The 25,299-nt window shown below is 46.5% G+C and overlaps 1 protein-coding gene and 1 long non-coding RNA gene across 6 annotated transcripts in view; both read right to left on the reverse strand.

The window, feature by feature from the left end:
* USP42 (ubiquitin specific peptidase 42) overlaps positions 1–25,299 on the reverse strand; it is a 204,478-nt gene that overhangs the window by 90,178 nt on the left and 89,001 nt on the right. For all 5 annotated transcript variants that reach the window (XM_063934470.1, XM_063934473.1, XM_063934471.1 and 2 more), the window contains one exon: positions 23,365–23,435. In XM_063934470.1, the coding sequence (XP_063790540.1) occupies positions 23,365–23,435 (71 nt within the window). The remainder of the gene's footprint in view (positions 1–23,364; positions 23,436–25,299) is intronic.
* LOC134943705 (uncharacterized) lies at positions 127–12,617 on the reverse strand. Its single transcript, XR_010181691.1, has 3 exons — positions 12,555–12,617; positions 12,393–12,466; positions 127–219 (listed from the first exon to the last, which is right to left on the reverse strand). It is a non-coding gene; the product is annotated as an uncharacterized LOC134943705 (long non-coding RNA).

A 25,299-nucleotide genomic window follows, 5' to 3' on the forward strand; every position in this document is an offset into this window, starting at 1 on the left:
CTTCATCAGGGGTACAGTATGGTCTAGATAATACAAAAATATACCATAAACATCTTTTCATTGTATGTTACAAATTTTTTGTTTGTTCATACCACTTTAAGGAGTACATTAAATACATACCAAAGGAATAAAATTTGGACAAATATCTTTTGTGTCTTCAAAGGCAATATAATATTTTTTTAAAAATGGTATTGGACCAGATTTCACCATATGGAATATCTGTAAAATCATAACATGTGTCATACAAACTGTATAAGAGACTACGATATATGAAGAGGAATAGGAGGAGGAATGGTTTCAAAGAAGAAAGAAAAAGAAAAGAAAAAGATGACCAAAATGGATTTTCACAGGCTGCTTTCCAGTCTGACTGATTATATATATATATATATATATATATATATATATATATATATATATATATATATATATATAAAGTCTAAAGATAGTATAGTCTGATGGCTTATAATGTTTTTTAAAATACAGGTTGAGTATCCTTTATCCAAAATGCTTGGGACCAGTGGTATTTTGGATATGGGATTTTTCTGTATTTTGGAATAATTGCATACCATAATGAGATATCATGGTGATGGGACCTAAATCTAAGCACAGAATGCATTTATGTTACATATACACCTTATACACACAGCCCGAAGGTCATTTTAGCCAATATTTTTAATATCTTTGTGCATTAAACAAAGTGTGTGTACATTCACACAATTAATTTATGTTTCATGTACACCTTATACACACAGCCTGACGGTCATTTAATACAATATTTTTAATAACTGTGTATTAAACAAAGTTTGTGTATATTGAGCCATCAGAAAACAAAGATTTCACTATTTCGGTCTCACTCAAAAAATTCCGTATTTCGGAATATTTGGATATGGGATACTCAACCTGTATTGGGATGTATCAATTGATTTTATACCTTATAACAGAAATACAAATATTGTGCAATAAAAATAAGAATTTACTTACCGATAATTCTATTTCTCATAGTCCGTAGTGGATGCTGGGACTTACGTAAGGACCATGGGGAATAGCGGCTCCGCAGGAGACTGGGCACAAAAGTAAAAGCTTTAGACTAGCTGGTGTGCACTGGCTCCTCCCCCTATGACCCTCCTCCAAGCCTCAGTTAGGATACTGTGCCCGGACGAGCGTACATAATAAGGAAGGATTTTGAATCCCGGGAAAGACTCATACCAGCCACACCAATCACACTGTACAACCTGTGATCTGAACCCAGTTAACAGTATGATAAACGTAGGAGCCTCTGAAAAGATGGCTCACAACAATAAACAACCCGATTTTTTTGTAACAATAACTATATACAAGTATTGCAGACAATCCGCACTTGGGATGGGCGCCCAGCATCCACTACGGACTATGAGAAATAGAATTATCGGTAAGTAAATTCTTATTTTCTCTGACGTCCTAGTGGATGCTGGGACTTCCGTAAGGACCATGGGGATTATACCAAAGCTCCCAAACGGGCGGGAGAGTGCGGATGACTCTGCAGCACCGAATGAGAGAACTCCAGGTCCTCCTCAGCCAGGGTATCGAATTTGTAAAATTTTGCAAACGTGTTTGCCCCTGACCAAGTAGCTGCTCGGCAAAGTTGTAAAGCCGAGACCCCTCGGGCAGCCGCCCAAGATGAGCCCACTTTCCTTGTGGAATGGGCTTTAACAGATTTTGGCTGTGGCAGTCCTGCCACAGAATGTGCAAGCTGAATTGTACTACAAATCCAACGAGCAATCGTCTGCTTAGAAGCAGGAGCACCCAGCTTGTTGGGTGCATACAGGGTAAACAGCGAGTCAGATTTTCTGACTCCAGCCGTCCTGGAAACATATATTTTCAGGGCCCTGACTACGTCCAACAACTTGGAGTCCTCCAAGTCCCTAGTAGCCGCAGGCACCACAATAGGTTGGTTCATGTGAAACGCTGAAACCACCTTAGGGAGAAATTGAGGACGAGTCCTCAATTCTGCCCTGTCTGAATGAAAAATTAGGTAAGGGCTTTTATCTGACAAAGCCGCCAATTCTGAGACACGCCTGGCTGACGCCAGAGCTAACAGCATGACCACCTTCCATGTGAGATATTTTAATTCCACAGTGGTGAGTGGTTCAAACCAATGTGATTTTAGGAACCCTAAAACTACATTGAGATCCCAAGGTGCCACTGGTGGCACAAAAGGAGGCTGTATATGCAGTACCCCCTTGACAAACGTCTGAACTTCAGGCACTGAAGCCAGTTCTTTCTGGAAGAAGATCGACAGGGCCGAAATTTGAACCTTAATGGATCCTAATTTTAGGCCCATAGACAGTCCTGCTTGCAGGAAATGCAGGAAACGACCCAGTTGAAATTCCTCAGTGGGGGCCTTCTTGGCCTCACACCACGCAACATATTTTCGCCAAATGCGGTGATAATGTTTCGCGGTTACATCCTTCCTGGCTTTGATCAGGGTAGGGATGACTTCATCTGGAATGCCTTATTCCATCAGGATCCGGCGTTCAACCGCCATGCCGTCAAACGCAGCCGCGGTAAGTCTTGGAACAGACAAGGTCCCTGCTGGAGCAGGTCCTTTCTTAGAGGTAGAGGCCACGGGTCCTCCGTGAGCATCTCTTGCAGTTCCGGGTACCAAGTTCTTCTTGGCCAATCCGGAGCCACGAGTATAGTTCTTACTCCTCTCCTTCTTATGATTCTCAGTACTTTGGGTATGAGAGGCAGAGGAGGGAACACATACACCGACTGGTACACCCACGGTGTTACCAGAGCGTCCACCGCTATTGCCTGAGGGTCCCTTGACCTGGCGCAATATCTGTCCAGTTTTTTGTTGAGACGGGACGCCATCATGTCCACCTTTGGTTTTTCCCAACGGTTTACAATCACTTGAAAGACTTCTGGGTGAAGTCCCCACTCCCCCGGGTGGAGGTCGTGTCTGCTGAGGAAGTCTGCTTCCCAGTTGTCCACTCCCGGAATGAACACTGCTGACAGTGCCACCACATGATTTTCCGCCCAGCGAAGAATCCTTGCAGCTTCTGCCATTGCCCTCCTGCTTCTTGTGCCGCCCTGTCTGTTGACGTGGGCGACTGCCGTGATGTTGTCCGATTGGATCAATACCGACTGACCCTGAAGCAGAGGCCTTGCTTGACTTAGGGCATTGTAAATGGCCCTTAGTTCCAGGATATTTATGTGAAGAGACGTTTCCATGCTTGACCACAAGCCCTGGAAATTTCTTCCCTGTGTGACTGCTCCCCAGCCTCTCAGGCTGGCATCGGTGGTCACCAGCATCCAATCCTGAATGCCGAATCTGCGGCCCTCTAGAAGATGAGCACTCTGTAACCACCACAGGAGAGACACCCTTGTCCTTGGAGATAGGGTTATCCGCTGATGCATCTGAAGATGCGATCCGGACCATTTGTCCAGCAGATCCCACTGAAAAGTTCTTGCATGGAATCTTCCGAATGGAATCGCTTCGTAAGAAGCCACCATTTTTCCCAGGACTCTCGTGCATTGATGCACAGACACTTGGCCTGGTTTTAGGAGTTTCCTGACTAGCTCGGATAACTCCCTGGCCTTCTCCTCCGGGAGAAACACCTTTTTCTGGACTGTGTCCAGAATCATCCCCAGGAACAGTAGACGTGTTGTTGGAATCAGCTGTGATTTTGGGATATTTAGGATCCACCCGTGCTGACGTAGCACTACCTGAGATAGTGCTACTCCGACCTCTAACTGTTCCCTGGACCTTGCCCTTATCAGGAGATCGTCCAAGTAAGGGATAATTAAGACGCCTTTTCTTCGAAGAAGAATCATCATTTCGGCCATTACCTTGGTAAAGACCCGTGGTGCCGTGGACAATCCAAACGGCAGCGTCTGAAACTGATAATGACAGTTTTGTACCACAAACCTGAGGTACCCTTGGTGAGAAGGGTAGATTGGGACATGGAGATAAGCATCTTTGATGTCTAGAGATACCATATAGTCCCCTTCTTCCAGGTTCGCTATCACTGCTCTGAGTGACTCCATCTTGAATTTGAACCTTTTTATGTAAGTGTTCAAGGATTTTAGATTTAAAATTGGTCTCACCGAGCCGTCCGGCTTCGGTACCACAAACAGCGTGGAATAATACCCCTTTCCCTGTTGTAGGAGGGGTACCTTGATTATCACCTGCTGGGAATACAGCTTGTGAATAGCGTCCACTACCGCCTCCCTGTCGGAGGGAGACGTTGGTAGAGCAGACTTCAGGAACCGGCGAGGGGGAGACGTCTCGAATTCCAATTTGTACCCCTGTGATACTACCTGCAGGATCCAGGGGTCCACTTGCGAGTGAGCCCACTGCGCGCTGAAATTCTTGAGACGGCCCCCCCCACCGTGCCTGAGTCCGCTTGTAGAGCCCCAGCGTCATGCTGAAGACTTGGCAGAAGCGGGGGAGGGCTTCTGTTCCTGGGAAGAGGCTGCCTGGTGCAGTCTTTTTCCCCTTCCTCTGCCCCGGGGCAGAAATGAGTGGCCTTTTGCCCGCTTGCCCTTATAGGGACGAAAGGACCGAGTTTGAAAAGACGGTGTCTTTTTCTGCTGAGAGGTGACCTGGGGTAAAAAGGTGGATTTTCCAGCCGTTGCCGTGGCCACCAGGTCCGATAGACCGACCCCAAATAACTCCTCCCCTTTATACGGCAATACTTCCATATGTCGTTTGGAATCCGCATCACCTGACCACTGTCGCGTCCATAACGCTCTTCTGGCAGAAATGGACATCGCACTCACTCTAGATGCCAGGGTGCAAATATCCCTCTGTGCATCTCGCATATATAGTAATGCATCCTTTAAATGCTCTATAGTTAATAATATACTGTCCCTATCCAGGGTATCAATATTTTCAGTCAGGGAATCCGACCAAGCCACTCCAGCGCTGCACATCCAGGCTGAGGCGATTGCTGGTCGCAGTATAACACCAGTATGTGTGTATATACCTTTTAGGATATTTTCCAGCCTCCTATCAGCTGGTTCCTTGAGGGCGGCCGTATCGGGAGACGGTAACGCCACTTGTTTTGATAAGCGTGTGAGCGCCTTATCTACCCTAGGAGGTGTTTCCCAAAGTGCCCTAACCTCTGGCGGGAAAGGGTATAGTGCCAATAATTTATTAGAAATCAGCAGTTTATCGGGGGAAAGCCACGCTTTATCACACACCTCATTTAATTCATCTGATTCAGGAAAAAATAAGAATTTACTTACCGATAATTCTATTTCTCGTAGTCCGTAGTGGATGCTGGGAACTCCGTAAGGACCATGGGGAATAGCGGCTCCGCAGGAGTCTGGGCACATCTAAAGAAAGCTTTAGGATCACCTGGTGTGCACTGGCTCCTCCCCCTATGACCCTCCTCCAAGCCTCAGTTAGGATACTGTGCCCGGACGAGCGTACACAATAAGGAAGGATTTTGAATCCCGGGTAAGACTCATACCAGCCACACCAATCACACTGTACAACTTGTGATCTGAACCCAGTTAACAGCATGATAATAGAGGAGCCTCTAGAAAAGATGGCTCACTACAGCAATAACCCGAATTTTTTGGTAACAATAATTATGTACCAGTATTGCAGACAATCCGCACTTGGGATGGGCGCCCAGCATCCACTACGGACTACGAGAAATAGAATTATCGGTAAATAAATTCTTATTTTCTCTGACGTCCTAGTGGATGCTGGGAACTCCGTAAGGACCATGGGGATTATACCAAAGCTCCCAAAACGGGCGGGAGAGTGCGGATGACTCTGCAGCACCTAATGAGAGAACTCCCGGTCCTCCTCAGCCAGGGTATCAAATTTGTAGAATTTTACAAACGTATTTGCTCCTGACCAAGTAACTGCTCGGCAAAGTTGTAAAGCCGAGACCCCTTGGCAGCTGCCCAAGATGAGCCCACCTTCCTTGTGGAGTGGGCATTTACAGATTTTTGGCTGTGGCAGGCCTGCCACAGAATGTGCAAGCTGAATTGTACTACAAATCCAACGAGCAATAGTCTGCTTAGAAGCAGGAGCACCCAGCTAGTTGGGTGCATACAGGATAAACAGCAAGTCAGATTTCCTGACTCCAGCCGTCCTGGAAACATATTTTCCGGGTCCTGACAACGTCTAGCAACTTGGAGTCCCCCAAGTCCCTAGTAGCCGCAGGCACCACAATAGGTTTGGTTCAGGTGAACGCTGAAACCACCTTAGGGAGATACCGAGGACGAGTCCTCAATTCCGCCCTGTCCGAATGGAAACTCAGATAAGGGCTTTTACAGGATAAAGCCACCAATTCTGACACGCGCCTGGCCCAGGCCATAGCCAACAGCATGACCACTTTTTCTGTGAGATATTTTAACTCCACAGATTTAAGTGGGTCAAACCAATGTGACTTTTGGAACCCAAAACCACCTTGAGATCCCAAAGTGCCACTGAAGGCACAAAAGGAGTCTGTATATGCAGTACCCCTTTAACAAACGTCTGAACTTCAGGGACTGAAGTTAGTTCTTTTTTGGAAGAAAATCGACAGAGCCGAAATTTAAACCTTAATGGACCCCAATTTCAGGCCCATAGATACTCCTGTTTGCAGGAAATGTAGGAATCGACCCAGTTGTATTTCCTCCGTCGAGCCTTACTGGCCTCGCACCACGCAACATATTTTCGCCAAATGCGGTGATAATGTTTTTCGGTTACATCCTTCCCGGCCTTGATCAGGATAGGGATGACTTCATCCGGAATGCCTTTTTTCTTCAGGATCCGGCGTTCAACCGCCATGCCGTCAACGCAGCCGCGGCAAGTCTTGGAACAGACAAGGTCCCCGCTGAAGCAGGTCCCTTCTTAGAGGTAGAGGCCACGGATCCTCCGTGAGCATCTCTTGAAGTTCCGGTTACCAAGTCCTTCTTGGCCAATCCGGAGCCACTAATATAGTGCTTACTCCTCTCCATCTTATCAATCTCAGTACCTTGGGTATGAGAGGCAGAGGAGGGAACCCATACACTGATTGGTACACCCACGGTGTTACCAGAGCATCTACAGCTATTGCCTGAGGGTCCCTTGACCTGGCGCAATACCTGTCGAGTTTTTCCCAACGGTTTATAATCATGTGGAAGACTTCTGGGTGAAGTCCCTACTCTCCCGGGTGGAGGTCGTGCTGAGGAAATCTGCTTCCCAGTTGTTCACTCCCGGAATGAAAACTGCTGACAGTGCTATCACATGGTTTTTCGCCCAGCGAAGAATCCTTGCAGCTTTTGCCATTGCCCTCCTGCTTCGTGTGGCACCCTGTCTGTTTACGTGGGTGACTGCCGTAATGTTGTCCGACTGGAACAACACCGGCTGACCTTGAAGCAGAGGTCTTGCTAAGCTTAGAGCATTGTAAATGGCCCTTAGCTTCAGGATATTTATGTGAAGTGATGTCTCCAGGCTTGACCATAAGCCCTGGATATTTCTTCCCTGTGTGACTGCTCCCCAGCCTCGCAGGCTGGCATCCGTGGTCACCAGGATCCAGTCCTGAATGCCGAATCTGTGGCCCTCTAGAAGATGAGCACTCTGCAACCACCACAGGAGGGATACCCTTGTCCCTGGTGACAGGGTTATCCGCTGATGCATCTGAAGATGCGACCCGGACCATTTGTCCAGTAGGTTCCACTGGAAAGTCTTGCGTGGAATCTGCCGAATGGGATTGCTTCGTAGGAAGCCACCATTTTTATCCAGAACCCTTGTGCATTGATGCACTGAGACTTGGTTTGGTTTTAGGAGGTTCCTGACTAGCTCGGATAACTCCCTGGCTTTTTCCTCCGGGAGAAACACCTTCTTTCTGGACTGTGTCCAGGATCATCCCTAGGAACAGAAGACAAGTCGTCGGAACCAGCTGCGAATCTGGAATATTGAGAATCCAATCGTGCTGCCGCAACACTACCTGAGATAGTGCTACACCGATCTCCAACTGTTCCCTGGATCTTACCCTTATCAGGGAATCGTCCAAGTAAAGGATAACTAAAAATTCCCTTCCTTTGAAGGAATATTATCATTTCGGTCATTACTTCAGTAAAGACCCGGGGTGCCGTGGACCCTCCCTACGGCAGCGTCTGAACTGATAGTGACAGTTCTGTACCATAACCTGAGATACCCTTGGTGAGAAGGGTAAATTTTGACATGAAGGTAAGCATCCTTGATGTCCCGAGACATCATGTAGTCCCCTTCTTCCAGGTTTGCAATCACTGCTCTGAGTGACTCAATTTTGAATTTGAACCTCTGTATGTAAGTGTTCAAAGATTTTAGATTTTAAAATCGGTCTTACCGAGCAGTCTGGCTTCGGTACCACAATAGTGTGGAATAATACCCCGTTCCCTGTTGCAGGAGGGGTACCTTAATTATCACCTGCTGGGAATACAGCTTGTGAATGGCTTCCAAAACTGCCTCCCTGTCAGTGGGAGACGTCGGTAAAACAGACTTTTTGGAAACGGCGAGGGGAATACGTCTCGAATTCCAATTTTGTACCCCTGAGATAACACCTGAAGGATCCCGGGGTCTACTTGCGAGTGAGCCCACTGCGCACTGAAATTCACTGAGAACGGGCCCCCACCGTGTCTGAACTTGTAAAGCCCTAGCGTCATACTGAGGGCTTGGCAGAGGCGGAAAAGGGTTTCTGTTCCTGGGAACTGGCTGATCTCTGCAGCCATTTTCCTCTCCCTCTGTCACGAGCAGAAAAGAGGAACCCTTTTGTCCGCTTGCCAACCAGGACTGCGCCTGATAATACGGCGTCTTATTTTGAGAGGCGACCTAGGGTACATCCCCTTCTTTTAAGGCAATACTTCCAAATGCCGTTTGGAATCCCTGACCACTTTACTGGTAGAATACAACGCACTTATACTTGATGCCAGTCGGCAAATATTCCGCTGTGCATCATGCATATATAGAAATGCATCTTTTAATTGCTCTATAGGCAATAATATACTGTCCTTATCTAGGATATCAATATTTCCAGTCAGGGAATCCGACCACGCCAACCCAGCACTGCACATCCAGGCTGAGGCGATTGCTGGTCGCAGTATAACACTAGTATGTGTGTAAATACATTTTAGGATACCTTCCTGCTTTTTATCAGCAGGATCCTTAAGGGCGGCCATCTCAAGAGAGGGTAGAGCCCTTGTTCTTACAAGCGTGTGAGCGCCTTATCCCCTGTAGGGGGTGTTTCCCAACGCACCCTAACCTCTGGCGGGAAAAGGTATACTGCCAATAACTTTTTAGAATTATCAATTGTTATCGGGGGGAACCCACGCATCATCACACACCTCATTTTATTTTTCAGATTTAGGAAAACTACAGGAAGTTTTTCCTCATCAAACATAATACCCCTTTTTTTGGTGGTATTCATATTATCAGAAAAGTGTAAACATTTTCCATTGCATCAATCATGCAATGAGTGGCCCTATTGGAAATCACGGTTTGTCTCTTCACCGTCGACACAGGAGTCAGTATCCGTGTCGGCGTCTGTATCTGAGGTAACGGGCACTTTAGAGCCCCTGTATGAGACGTTTGGACATGCACAAGCTGAGTAGCCGGCTGTCTCATGTCAACCACTGTCTTTTATACAAAGCTGACACTGTCACGCAATTTCAACAGTACATCCACTCAGGTGTCGACCCCCTAGGGGGTGACAACACTATTACAGACACTATACTCCGTCTCCACATCATTTTTCTCCTCATACATGTCGACACAAACGTACCGACACACAGCACACACACAGGGAATGCTCTGATAGAGGACAGGACCCACTAGCCCTTTGGGGAGACAGAGGGAGAGTTTGCCAGCACACACCAGAGCGCTATATATATATATATATATATATATATATATATATATATATATATATATATAGGGATAACCTTATATAAGTGTATTTCCCTTTATAGCTGCTGTGCTGTATTGTTTATACTGCGCCTAATTTGTGCCCCCCTCTCTTTTTTAACCCCTTTCTGTAGTGTAGTGACTGCAGGGGAGAGCCAGGGAGCTTCCCTCCAACTGAGCTGTGAGGGAAAATGGCGCCAGTGTGCTGAGGAGATAAGGACGCAGAGAAAGGGGCGGAGCCTATCATCCGTTTTTCTGTATGTTTTGGCAGGGGTTAAATGCATCCATATAGCCCAGGAGTTATATGTGATGCATTTATTTTAGCCATATAAGGTTTTTATCGATTTATTGCGTCTCAGGGCGCTGCCCCCCCAACGCCCTGCACCCTCAGTGACCGGAGTGTGAAGTGTGCTGAGAGCAATGGCGCACAGCTGCGGTGCTGTGCGCTACCTTATCTGAAGACAGGATCGTCTTCTGCCGCCGATTTCACCGGACCTCTTCGCTCTTCTGGCTCTGTAAGGGGGCCGGCGGCACGGCTCCGGGACCCATCCAGGCTGAACCTGTGATCGTCCCTCTGGAGCTAATGTCCAGTAGCCTAAGAAACCCGATCCACTCTGCACGCAGGTGAGTCCGTTTCTTCTCCCCTTAGTCCCACGATGCAGTGAGCCTGTTGCCAGCAGGTCTCACTGAAAATAATAAACCTAAACTAAAACTTTCACAAAGAGCTCAGGAGAGCCCCTAGTGTGCACCCTTCTCGTCGGGCACAGAAATCTAACTGAGGCTTGGAGGAGGGTCATAGGGGGAGGAGCCAGTGCACACCAGGTGATCCTAAAGCTTTCTTTAGATGTGCCCAGACTCCTGCGGAGCCGCTATTCCCCATGGTCCTTACGGAGTTCCCAGCATCCACTAGGACGTCAGAGAAACTACTGGTAGTTTTTTCACACCCCACATAATACCCTTTTTTGTGGTACTTGTAGTGTCAGAAATATTCAATGCCTCCTTCATTGCCGTGATCATTTAACGTGTGGCCCTACTGGACATTACGTTTGTCTCCTCACCGTCGACACTGGATTCAGTATCCGTGTCTGGGTCTGTGTCGACCATCTGAGGTAACGGGCGTTTTAGCGCCCCTGACTGTGTCTGAGACGCCTGAACAGGCACTAATTGATTTGCCGGCTGTCTCATGTCGTCAACAGTTTTTTGCAAAGTGCTGACATTGTCACGTAATTCTTTAAATACGACCATCCAGTCAGGTGTCGACTCCCTAGGGGGTGACATCACTAACACAGGCAATTGCTCTGCTTCCACATCATTTTCCTCCTCATACATGTCGACACAATCGTACCGACACCCAGCACACACACAGGGAATGCTCTGAAAGAGGACAGGACCCCACGAGCCCTTTGGGGAGACAGAGGGAGAGTTTGCCAGCACACACCAGAGCGCTATATATATACAGGGATAACCTTATGTAAGTGTTTCTCCCTTTATAGCTGCTGTTTTATATTAGCTGCCAATAGTGCCCCCCCTCTCTTGTTTTACCCTGATTCTTGTAGCAGGACTGCAGGGGAGAGTCAGGGAGCCGTCCTTCCAGCGGAGCTGTGAAAGAAAATGGCGCTTGTGTGCTGAGGAGAAAGGCTCCGCCCCCTTCACGGCAGCCTTTTCTCCCGCTTTCTTTAAGGAAAACTGGCAGGGGTTAAATGCATCCATATAGCCCAGGAGCTATATGTGATGCATTTCTTTAGCCATATAAGGTTTTTATAGTGTTTTATTGCGTCTCAGGGCGCTCCCCCCCAGCGCCCTGCACCCTCAGTGACCGGAGTGTGAAGTGTGCTGAGAGCAATGGCGCACAGCTGCAGTGCTGTGCGCTACCTTATCTGAAGACAGGAACGTCTTCTGCCGCCGATTTCTCCGGACCTCTTCGCTCTTCTGGCTCTGTAAGGGGGCCGGCGGCGCGGCTCTGGGACCCATCCAGGCTGAACCTGTGATCGTCCCTCTGGAGCTAATGTCCAGTAGCCAAGAAGCCCAATCCACTCTGCATGCAGGTGAGTTCGCTTCTTCTCCCCTTAGTCCCACGATGCAGTGAGCCTGTTGCCCGCAGGTCTCACTGAAAATAAAAACCTATTTAAACTTTTACTCTAAGCAGCTCAGGAGAGCTACCTAGCATGCACCCTTCTCGGCCGGGCACAAAAATCTAACTGAGGCTTGAAGGAGGGTCATAGGGGGAGGAGCCAGTGCACACCAGCTAGTCTAAAGCTTTTACTTTTGTGCCCAGTCTCCTGCGGAGCCGCTATTCCCCATGGTCCTTACGGAAGTCCCAGCATCCACTAGGACGTCAGAGAAAAGATGGAGTCTTTATCCTAGTCTTGATGTTTGAATGGCCAGTATAAGGCCAATAGATTTACACATTTATACAATAAAGAGATGGTGTATTTCCCCTAGTCTTAGTGTTAATATGGCCAATATATTCACATAAATAGGTAATATTACCATTGATGTTTATTGCTATTTCTATCATATTTGTATGAAATATCATACATACCGATTGGAATTAGATATGATCCATTTGGTGATTATCCACTAAGTAAGGCCTGGTTCAGAAAATCAATTTCAAACCTACAACAAAGAAAAAATCTGTGGTGCTATAGGGTATGGACACTTTTTCATCTTATCTAATGATCCCTATTAAATTAGTCATACATACCATATTGGTAAAATCAAGCGCATGAAGCAGCTAATCACTGGATTACAATCAAGCGGAGTTTGAATAGGGCTAAACTCTTGAGATAGTGCCTGTAGTTAAACAAAAAATGCATATATAGTATGCTACTGAGATTGATGGCTATTAAGTGTACCCATAGGGATAAAATTCAGGAAAAGAGGGGAGACCTTCTTTGGAATAATCCCTAAATTTAACCAATCTGTACAACTCTCTATCAAAACAGCATAATGGCTGTAACAGTACCTGCCAATTAGACAGAAATGTGCAGACTATAATGTCATATATTTTTTAGTACATGATGGTGAATATTGAGTTAGTATAGGGATAGAAGGTAGTTATTTATACCTTAATATGCATAAAAATCACAATTTCTATTGTTTCCAACAAATTAATTCTGTGACACTGAAAAAATGATACATTCAGTAACATATCAAAAAAGGCATGGAAACCCATATAATTATAACATATCAGAAAAAGGTATGGGGAACCATAAAGTTGACATGCTTACCTCTCTCCAGTCAGTAACACTGAGCTGCTGTATAAACTGCAGGCTGAAATCACTAGCTTTTTAAACCTCATGGTGTACTATGTCACTTCCTGAATAGTAATTAACTAAGTTATGTTTTATACCTATTTTTTGCCCTTTGGTATGGGTATATCTAGTTGGATTTATTATATATAGGTTACATAATTAACCCTATTATGCATAAGAGAAGTGGGCACAATTGCAACTGTCCAAAAATAGAGGATGATTGAATAATTGCACTCCAAGGTGCACTGGTGTGCGTTCCACCAGGCTCATCTACTTCCTATTTATACAAAGGTTGCCTACGTAACTCCTACCCATAACCCTCCATGGCGCACCTCCGTCACCTTGTGTTTCTATGCCAACCGGGGCTGCTACTAGCGTCATCATGGCGCACCTCCCACCATGAGAGGAAGAGGAGGGAACACATACCGACTGGAACACCCAGGGTGTCACTAGCGCGTCCACAGCTATCGCCTGAGGGTCCCTTGACCTGGCGCAATAACTTTTTAGCTTATTGTTGAGGCGGGACGCCATCATGTCCACCTGTGGCAGTTCCCATCGATTTGCAATCTGTGTGAAGACTTCTCGATGAAGTCCCCACTCTCCCGGGTGGAGGTCGTGTCTGCTGAGGAAGTCTGCTTCCCAGTTGTCCACTCCTGGAATGAACACTGCTGACAGTGCTTGTACGTGAATCTCCGCCCAACGAAGAATCTTTGTGGCTTCTGCCATCGCCACCCTGCTTCTTGTGCCGCCCTGGCGGTTTACATGGGCGACCGCCGTGATGTTGTCTGACTGAATCAGCACTGGTTGGTCTCGAAGCAGGGGCTCCGCTTGACTCAGGGCGTTGTATATGGCCCTTAGTTCCAGTATATTTATGTGCAGACAAGTCTCCTGACTTGACCACAGCCCTTGGAATTTCTTCCCCGAGTGACTGCCCCCCATCCGCGGAGGCTTGCATCGGTGGTCACCAGGACCCAGTCCTGTATGCCGAACCTGCGGCCCTCGAGAAGATGAGCACTCTGCAGCCACCACAGAAGAGACATCCTGGCCCTCGGGGACAGGGTGATCAGCCGATGCATCTGAAGATGCGATCCGGACCACTTGTCCAACAGATCCCACTGAAAGATCCTCGCATGGAACCTGCCGAAGGGAATGGCTTCGTATGAGGCCACCATCTTTCCCAGGACTCGCGTGCAGTGATGCACCGACACCTGTTTTGGTTTTAGGAGGTCCCTGACCAGAGTCACTAACTCCTGGGCCTTCTCCTCCGGGAGAAGCACCTTCTTCTATTCTGTGTCCAGAATCATACCCAGGAAGGGCAGACGCGTCATAGGAATTAGCTGCGACTTTGGAATATCCAGAATCCAGCCGTGCTGTTGCAACACTTCCTGAGAGTGTGCTATGCTGATCAACAACTGCTCCCTGGACCTCGCCCTTATGAGGAGATCGTCCAAGTACAGGATAACCGTAACTCCTTGCCTCCGAAGGAGTACCATCATTTCGGCCATTACCTTGGTAAATACTCTCGGTGCCGTGGACAGACCAAACGGCAACGTCTGGAATTGGTAATGACAGTCCTGTACCACAAACCTGAGGTACTCCTGATGAGGTGGATAAATGGGGACATGCAAGTAAGCATCCTTGATGTCCAGAGATACCATAAAATCCCCCTCTTCCAGGCTTGCAATGACCGCTCTCAGCGATTCCATTTTGAACTTGATTTTTTTCATATAAAATGTTCAAGGATTTTAAATTCAGAATGGGTCTTACCGAACCGTCCGGTTTCGGTACCACAAACAGTGTGGAATAGTAACCCCTTCCCTGTTGAAGGAGGGGGACCATTATTATCACTTGCTGGAGGTACAGCTTGTGAATTGCCGCCAGGACTACCTCCCTTTCCGTGGGGGAAGCTGGCAAGGCTGATTTTAGGTAACGGTGAGGGGGAGTCACTTCGAACTCCAGCTTGTATCCCTGAGATACAATTTGTATAGCCCAAGGATCCACCTGTGAGCGAACCCACTGGTTGCTGAATTTTCGGAGACGCGCCCCCACCGCTCCTGGCTCCGCCTGTGGAGCCCCAGCGTCATGCGGTGGACTTAGTGGAAGCCGGGGAGGACTTTTGTTCCTGGGAACTAGCTGCATGGTGCAGCTTCTTTCCTCTACCCCTGCCTCTGGCAAGAAAGGATGCATCTCTGACCTTCTTGCTTCTCTGAGAACGAAAGGACTGCATTTGATAATACGGTGCTTTCTTAGGCTGTGAGGAAACCTGAGGCAAGAAAGTCGACTTTCCAGCTGTCGCTGTGGACACAAGGTCCGAGAGGCCGTCCCCAAACAATTCCTCACCCTTATAAGGCAAAACCTCAATGTGTTTTTTAGAATCTGCATCCCCTGTCCATTGCAGAGTCCATAAGACCCTCCTGGCAGAAATGGACATTGCATTCATTCTAGAGCCCAGCAGGCAAATGTCCCTCTGGGCATCCCGCATATATAAGACGGCGTCTTTTATATGGCCCAGGGTTAGCAAGACAGTATCCCTGTCCAGGGCATCTATGTCCTCTGACAGAGTATCTGTCAATGCTGCTACAGCGCTACACATCCAGGCTGAAGCAATAGCTGGTCTCAGTAGAGTACCAGAGTGTGTATACACTGACTTCAAGATCGCTTCCTGCTTCCTATCCGCAAGATCCTTTAGGGCGGCCGTATCCTGAGACGGCAGGGCCACCTTCTTAGATAAGCGTGTCAGCGCCTTGTCTACCCTAGGGGAGGATTCCCAACGTAACCTGTCCGTTGGCGGGAAAGGGTATGCCAGCAGTAATTTTTTGGAAATCACCACTTTCTTATCAGGGGAACTCCACGCTTCTTCACATAACTCATTTAATTCATGTGACGGGGAAAAAGTCACTGCCTGCTTTTTCTCCCCAAACATATACACCCTCTTGTCAGGGACAGGGTTAACCTCTGAAATGTGGGATCCCAAGGTGCCACAGGAGGCACAAAAGGGGGCTGAATATGTAGCACTCCCTTTACAAATGTCTCAACTCCAGCCAGTGAAGCCAGTTCTTTCTGGAAGAAAATCGACAGAGCCGAAATCTGGACCTTAATGGAACCCAATTTTAGGCCCATAGTCACCCCTGACTGTAGGAAGTGCAGAAAACGACCCAGCTGAAATTCCTCTGTTGGGGCCTTCCTGGCCTCACACCACGCAACATATTTTCGCCAAATACGGTGAAAATGGTTTGCGGTTACTTCTTTCCTGGCTTTTATCAGCGTAGGAATGACTTCTTCCGGAATGCCCTTTTCCTTTAGGATCCGGAATTCAACCGCCATGCCGTCAAACGCAGCCACGGTAAGTCTTGGAACAGACAGGGCCCCTGCTGTAGCAGATCCTGTCTGAGCGGTAGAGGCCATGGGTCCTCTGATATCATTTCTTGAAGTTCTGGGTACCAAGCTCTACTTGGCCCATCCGGAACCACGAGTATCGTTCTTACTCCTAGTTTTCTTATTATTCTCAGTACCTTTGGTATGAGAGGCAGAGGAGGGAATACATAAACCGACTGGTACACCCACGGTGTCACTAGAGCGTCCACAGCTATTGCCTGAGGGTCCCTTGACCTGGCGCAAGATCTAGTTTTTTGTTTAGGCTTGACGCCATCATGTCCACCTGTGGCCTTTCCCAACGGTTTACCAACAGTTGGAAGACTTCTGGATGAAGTCCCCACTCTCCCGGGTGTAGGTCGTGTCTGCTGAGGAAGTCTGCTTCCCAGTTGTCCACTCCCGGAATGAACACTGCTGACAGTGCTAAGACGTGATTTTCCGCCCATCGGAGAATCCTTGTGGCTTCTGCCATCGCCATCCTGCTTCTTGTGCCGCCCTGTCGGTTTACATGGGCGACTGCCGTGATGTTGTCTGATTGGATCAGTACCGGCTGGTTTTGAAGCAGAGGCCTTGCCAGACTTAGGGCATTGTAAATGGCCCTCAGTTCCAGAATATTTATGTGTAGGGACGACTCCTGACTTGACCAAAGTCCTTGGAAATTTCTTCCCTGTGTGACTGCCCCCCAGCCTCGAAGGCTGGCATCCGTGGTTACCAGGACCCAGTCCTGTATGCCGAATCTGCGGCCCTCTTGAAGATGAGCACTCTGCAGCCACCACAGTAGAGATACCCTGGTCCTTGGAGACAGGGTTATCAGCCGATGCATCTGAAGATGCGATCCCGACCACTTGTCCAAGAGGTCCCACTGAAAGGTTCTTGCATGGAACCTGCCGAATGGAATTCTGCTTCGTAAGAAGCTACCATTTTTCCCAGGACTCGTGTGCAGTGATGCACCGATACCTGTTTTGGTTTTAGGAAGTCTCTGACTAGAGATGACAGCTCCTTGGCTTTCTCCTGCGGGAGAAATACTTTTTTCTGTTCTGTGTCCAGAACCATCCCCAGGAACAGTAGGCGTGTGGTAGGAACCAGCTGTGACTTTGGAATGTATAGAATCCATCCGTGCTGTTGTAGCACTTCCCGAGATAGTGCTACTCCGACCAACAACTGCTCCTTGGACCTCGCCTTTATAAGGAGATCGTCCAAGTACGGGATAATTAAAACTCCATTTTTTTGAAGGAGTATCATCATTTCTGCCATTACCTTGGTAAAGACCCTCGGTGCCGTGGACAGTCCAAACGGCAGTGTTTGGAATTGGTAATGGCAATCCTGTACCACAAATCTGAGGTACTCCTGGTGAGGATGGTAAATGGGGACATGTAGGTAAGCATCCTTGATGTCCAGGGATACCATGTAATCCCCCTCCTCCAGGCTTGCAATAACCGCCCTGAGCGATTCCATCTTGAACTTGAATTTTTTTATGTATGTGTTCAAGGATTTCAAATTTAAAATGGGTCTCACCGAACCGTCCGGTTTCGGTACCACAAACAGTGTGGAATAGTAACCCCTTCCTTGTTGAAGTAGGGGCACCTTGACTATCACCTGCTGGGAATACAGCTTGTGAATTGCCTCTAGCACAGCCTCCCTGCCTGAGGGAGTTGTCGGCAAGGCAGATTTGAGAAAACGGCGGGGGGGAGACGCCTCGAATTCCAGCATGTACCCCTGAGATACTACTTGAAGGATCCAGGGATCCACCTGTGAGCGAGCCCACTGATCGCTGAAATTTTTGAGGCGGCCCCCCACCGTACCTGGCTACGCCTGTGGAGCCCCCGCGTCATGCGGTGGACTCAGAGGAAGCGGGGGAAGAATTTTGATTCTGGGAACTGGCTGACTGGTGCAGCTTTTTCCCTCTTCCCTAGTCTCTGTGCAGAAAGGAAGCACCTTTGACCCGCTTGCTTTTCTGAAGCCGAAAGGACTGTACCTGACAATACAGTGCTTTCTTAGGCTGTGAGGAAACCGGAGGTAAAATTTTTTTTTCTTTCTCCAGCTGTTGCTGTGGATACGAGGTCCCAGAGACCATCCCCAAACAATTCCTCACCCTTATAAGGCTCTATGTGCCTTTTAAAGTCAGCATCACCTGTCCAGTGTCGGGTCTCTAATACCCTCCTGACAGAATGGACATTGCATTAATTCTGGATGCCAGCCGGCAAAATATCCCTCTGTGCATCCCTCATATTTAAGACGACGTCTTATGTTCGCACAATAGTATCCCTGTTTGACAGGGTTACAGACCACGCTGCAGCAGCACTATCTGCAGATCTCAGTCTAGTACCCGAGTGTGTAAATACAGACTTCAGGATAGCCTCCTGCTTTTTATCAGCAGGTACCTTCAAAGTGGCCGTATCCTAAGACGGCAGTGCCACCTTTTTTGACAAACGTGTGAGCGCCTTATCCACCCTAGGGGATATCTCCCAGCGTAACTTATCCTCTGGCGGGAAAGGGTACGCCATCAGTAACTTTTTAGAAATTACCAGTTTCTTATCGGGGGAACCCACGCTTTTTCACACTTCATTCACTCATTTGATGGGGGAACAAAACACTGCCTGCTTTTTCTCCCCAAACATAAAACCCTTTTTTAGTGGTACTTGGGTTAATGTCAGAAATGTGTAACATTTTTTATTGCCGGGATCATGTAACGGATGTTCCTAGTGGATTGTGTATATGTCTCAACCTCGTCGACACTGGAGTCAGACTCCGTGTCGACATCTGTGTCTGCCATCTGAGGGAGCGGGCGTTTTTGAGCCCCTGATGGCCTTTGAGACGTCTGGGCAGGCGCGGGCTGAGAAGCCGGCTGTCCCATAGCTGTTACGTCATCCAGCCTTTTATGTAAAGAGTTGACACTGTCGGTTTATACCTTCCACCTATCCATCCACTCTGGTGTCGGCCCCACAGGGGGCGACAACACATTTATCGGCATCTGCTCTGCCATCACATAAGCCTCCTCATCAAACGTGTCGACACAGCCGTACCGACACACCGCACACACACACAGGGAATGCTCTGACTGAGGACAGGACCCCACACAGCCCTTTGGGGAGACAGAGAGAGAGTATGCCAGCACACACCAGAGCGCTATATAATTTTGGGATTAACACTATATTGAGTGAATTTTTCCCAATAGCTGCTTGTATATACAATATTGCGCCTAAATGTAGTGCCCCCCCTCTCTTTTTAACCCTTTGAGCCTGAAAACTACAGGGGAGAGCCTGGGGAGCTGTCTTCCAGCTGCACTGTGAAGAGAAAATGGCTCCAATGTGCTGAGGGAGAAGCCCCGCCCCTTTTTCAACTGACTCTCCCGCTTTTTCTGGAATACTGGCAGGGGTAATTTTACATCTATATAGCCTCTAGGACTATATACGATGTAGATTTGCCAGCCAAGGTGTCATATATTGCCCTCAGGGCGCCCCCCCCAGCGCCCTGCACCCTCAGTGACCGAAGTGTGAAGTGTGTATGAGGAGCAATGGCGCACAGCTGCAGTGCTGTGCGCTACCTTGGTGAAGACTGAAGTCTTCTGCCGCCGATTTTCCGGACCTCTTCTTGCTTCTGGCTCTGTAAGGGGGACGGCGGCGCGGCTCCGGGAACGAACACCAAGGCCAGTTCCATGCGGTCGATCCCTCTGGAGCTAATGGTGTCCAGTAGCCTAAGAAGCCCAAGCTAGCTGCAAGCAGGTAGGTTCGCTTCTTCTCCCCTTAGTCCCTCGATGCAGTGAGCCTGTTGCCAGCAGGTCTCACTGTAAAATAAAAAACCTAAAATAAACTTTCTTTCTAGGAGCTCAGGAGAGCCCCTAGTGTGCATCCAGCTCGGCCGGGCACAGAAATCTAACCGAGGTCTGGAGGAGGGTCATGGTGGGAGGAGCCAGTGCACACCAGATAGTACCTAATCTTTCTTTTAGAGTGCCCAGTCTCCTGCGGAGCCTGTCTATTCCCCATGGTCCTTACGGAGTTCCCAGCATCCACTAGGACGTCAGAGAAATAAATATATATATACATATACACACACACATACACACAGTGCCTGACTGTATATATGTATGTTATGCCAAAAAGGTACTTCAATTGCTGCCCAGGGCGCCCCCCCCCCAGCGCCCTGCACCCTACAGTGACCGGAGTGTGAAAGTGTGCTGGGAGCAATGGCGCACAGCTGCAGTGCTGTGCGCTACCTTAAATGAATACAGGAGTCTTCAGCCGCCGTTTTCAAGCTTCTGTTCTTCTGGCTCTGCGAGGGGGAACGGACGATCGAGGACAGATGCCTGTGTTCGAACCCTCTGGAGCTAATGGTGTCCAGTAGCCTAAGAAGCGCAACCTAGCTGTAGACAGGTAGGTTTGCTTCTCTCCCCTCAATCCCTCGTAGCAGTGAGTCCGTTGCCAGCAGAAGCTCACTGAAAATAAAAAACCTAACAAATACTTTCTTTTACTAGCAGGCTCAGGAGAGCCCACTAGGAGCACCCAGCTCTGGCCGGGCACAGATTCTAACTGAGGTCTGGAGGAGGGGCATAGAGGGAGGAGCCAGTGCACACCAGATAGTACCTAATCTTTCTTTAGAGTGCCCAGTCTCCTGCGGAGCCCGTCTATTCCCCATGGTCCTAACGGAGTCCCCAGCATCCACTAGGACGTTAGAGAAATAGCAATAAACATCAATGGTAATATTACCTATTTATGTGAATATATTGGCCTTATATTGGCCATATTAACACTAAGACTAGGGGAAATACACCATTTCTTTATTGTATAAATTTGTAAATCTATTGGCCTTATACTGGCCATTCAAACATCAAGACTAGGATAAAGACTCCATCTTTTTATTGCACAATATTTGTATTTGTTATAATGTATCAAGTGTATGAGTATAAAATCAATTGATACATCTCAATATTTTAAAAAACATAATAAGCCATCAGACTATACTATCTTTAGACTTTATATATATTTATGAAAAGCAGTCAGACTGGAAATCAGCCTGTGAAAATCCATTTTGGTAATTTTTTTCTTTTCTTTCTCTTTCTTCTTTGAAACCATTCCTCCTTCTCCTATTCCTCTTCATATATCGTAGTCTGTTATACAGTTTGTATGACACATGTTATGATTTTACAGATATTCCATACGGTGAAATCTGGTCCTATACCATTTTTAAAAAATTATTATATTGCCTTTGAAGACACAAAAGATATTTGTCCAAATTTTGATCCTTTGGTATGTATATAATGTACTCCTTAAAGTGGTATGAACAAAAAAATTTTTGTAACATACAATGAAAAGATGTTTATGGTATATTTTTGTATTATCTAGACCATACTGTACCCCTGATGAAGTCTGTAGGACGAAACACGTTGGGTTAGGACAGGGTCTCTGTCATTGCTTCAGGAAAGAACATTTACTGTTTTTGATTGAAATGGAATAATATCAACACAACTATTGTCTGTACAAATATATCTTATTGTCAACCTGGGCAAATTGTCAAACAGTTTTTACCAATTGTATGTTTTAAATACAATCTTAAAATTGACGCTTTATTGTTATTAGTAAACTTGTACATATCAAAGGACGACAAGCTCCCTGGGTAAATTATAATATTAATATATAAATATATATATATATATATATATATATATATATATATATATATATATATATATATATATGTATATGTGTGTGTGTGTGTGTGTGTGTGTGTGTGTGTGTGTATATGTGTATATATATATATATATATATATATATATATATATATATATACACACACACACACACATATACACACATATATATATATATACACACACACACACACACACACACACACACACACACACACACACACAGCGGGCACCTAAATAAAGACAGCAGTGGTAAGCTGCTGTAAAAAGTGTTATAGAAACCAAGAATATGGGCACAAGCGACCAATGGTGTCTACAATAAAGGAACCTAAAAAGATTTTTTATATATAAAAAGAAAAGGCATATTTATTTTACACGATTAAAAAACAATGATATACTTTAGTTTAAGAAAAAATGCTTAAGCATAAGAATTCATAAAAAATGGACAAAATGATTAAAAGAGAAGAAAAATCTAAAAGTACAAGGTACACATCGGTTTGTAGTAAATGTGTAAAAAGTGCTCATCTTAGGTACAGGAGGTTGGTCTGGGAAAGATCATGGAATGTCCAACGCGTTTCGTCCTTCAGGACTTCATCAAGGGACATACATACATACACACACACACACACACACACATACCTACATACACAATATTTATTATCAGTTATTTATATAGCGCACACATATTCCGCAGCGCTTTACAGAGAGTTATGTTCCATTCACATCAGTGGAGCTTACAATCTATGTTCCCCACCACATGTACACACACACACACACACACATTCACACTAGGGTTAATTTTGTTGGGTGCCAATTGACCTACCAGTATATTTTAGGTTTGTGGGAGGAAACCAGAGAACCCGGAGTAAACCCATGCGAGAATATACAAACTCCACACAGTCAGGGCCATGGTGGGAATTGAACCCATGACCTCAGTGCTGTGAGGCAGTAATGCTAACCATTACACCATCCGTACTGCTATATATCTATTTTTTTTTACTAAAATCATCTTGGATAGGGTTAAATTCATGCTCTTCACCTAATTCAGTCATAATAAAAACACAGCAATTTCTGAGCGGTTTTTCGGGCAAAAACAAAAAAAACACACTGCAACTTTCAATAAAACCAGAATTTAAAAAAAAAAAAAAAAAAAAAAAAAAAAAACATTCAACGAACCATCACAGCCACTGCATAGTACATAGTGAATTTCACAGCTGTTTTGTGATCTGTGTAGTTCCATTTACCTTTATCTCAAGAGGTATGTCAAGATATTCTTCATAAGTGTCTGAAACAGCTTTACAGTTCAGACATTTCACTGGAGAAAGAAACACAATTATATAATATATATTTCAAGTAGCACAACCGGTACATAAAGCGGCCTTTAAATTGAAAGAGCTCTCTATGGTTAATAAAATAGTGCTTAAAAAGTAATTCTCCTAAAAGGAAACTGCTTCCACAGTTGCTAATTGGATTAACTATATTATACTGTATAATAAAAGGTGTAAAATGAGTGGGTATGGAGTTGGTTCGGAGGGTATAGGGCAGTAATGGGCAATAAGTGGCCCTCCAAACCATCACTTACAGCCCACAGCTCGTTCCTGCCTTCTTGTCACATGAAATACCTGTTTAAAAAGGCTGCAGATAGAGATTACCACTAAGTGTAATAAGTTGCCCTTTAAAAAGTTAAGATGACCCCCGAAGTGCAGTAATTTACTTGTCACTGGTATAGGTGCATCAATGAATAAGTAAATAAAAATATCAAAAAGTAACTTGTCACTATCTTTATTTCTCTTTCATCCACTAGGGGACACTGGAGTCCTATACAGTAGGGGTGTGAAGCCTTGAACCGGAGGTGTGGCACAATCTAAAATCAGCATTGTCTGCACAGCCGGCTCCTCCCCCTTCACATCCCTCCTCCCTCAGTTTGAAAAATTGTGCTGGAGGTAACAGCACGTGGGAGCACCGAGCTCCTGACTAAAATCTAACGAAGTGTGTTGCGTCCACCTAATAAAAGGGAGACAAAGCCACATATCTATTGGAGAGACAAAGATCCCTATTGAAGGGACCTGCCTCTCTCCACAGGAGATCCTCCAGCCTTCTAACAGTGAGTACTGGTGAAGGAAAAAATAGCTTAGACTAGGTTACTCCTGTAAATTTTTTTTTTTTCTTTTCTTGGATTCCTTATTTCATATCACTGCTGCCTCCTTAATAAACTCCATTCTTGCAGACTACAGCGGCGGGCGCGGGACAGAGTGCGGCGCGGGACTCAGCCCTTCCTCCCTGTGAGCAAGGAGCGACGGCAGAGAGGCGCGCTACACAGCAGACGCGCGCCGGCCAGCGCCAGCCGAAGCGGAGCACAGACGCCGCTACGGGACTGTCCAGGCGCGCGCCGGCCAGCGGGTCCGGAGCGCGCCATATAGTAGAGGGAAAAGCACAGGCGCCGATAGCAACTCGGCGCGCGCCAGCCAGCGGGCAGCAGGAGGGGACCAAACAAACAAGGCAGCAAGTGCAAAATTAAAAACAAACTAGATGTAATAGAAATATATATGGGACAGACCATATTATATTACACATTTAGTGAGGGCCATATATAATAAGTATGGCGCCAGAATGTGATAAGGGATGGGTCCTCCCCCTCCCCCCAGTAAAGTAAATAGCAGAAGGTTACTTATTAAAGAATTCGCTCTCTCTGCTGCACTACCTGCATAGTATAATGGAGCAGTGGGATCGTGGGGTAACAGCTCCCTCTGCTGGTGTAAAATATATTTACAGTATATGAGGATCTCCTGAAAAGTAATCAAACTTTACAATTTATATTTTCAAGGGACTTCTGTTTCAAAGATCCTGCAGAAAATTCACGGAAGCGAATACCAACTCTAACATCGCAGCTTTACAGTTGGGGTGTGAGGATTGCGAGTCGGCTGGTGTTTTATTTTTTTATTTTTTATTTTTAATTAAGTAAAGATATTGGCCTGCTCCTTTTTATATACGAAAAGGACAGGTAATTCCAGCCGGATCCAATACCTTCGCTTCCATCATCACCCAGTCTCTCTTCCTAGTTTAAAAGGGTGAAAGCGCGGTACAGGGTTTTCAAAACAACATGTCTAAGGCAACCAAGACCTCCAAGACCTGTTATGTTTGTACGAAATGTAACAAGAAGAGCACGCGGGTTGGCAGCT

This window comes from Pseudophryne corroboree, chromosome 7 (genome assembly GCF_028390025.1).
Source record: "Pseudophryne corroboree isolate aPseCor3 chromosome 7, aPseCor3.hap2, whole genome shotgun sequence".
Lineage (NCBI taxonomy): Eukaryota > Metazoa > Chordata > Amphibia > Anura > Myobatrachidae > Pseudophryne > Pseudophryne corroboree.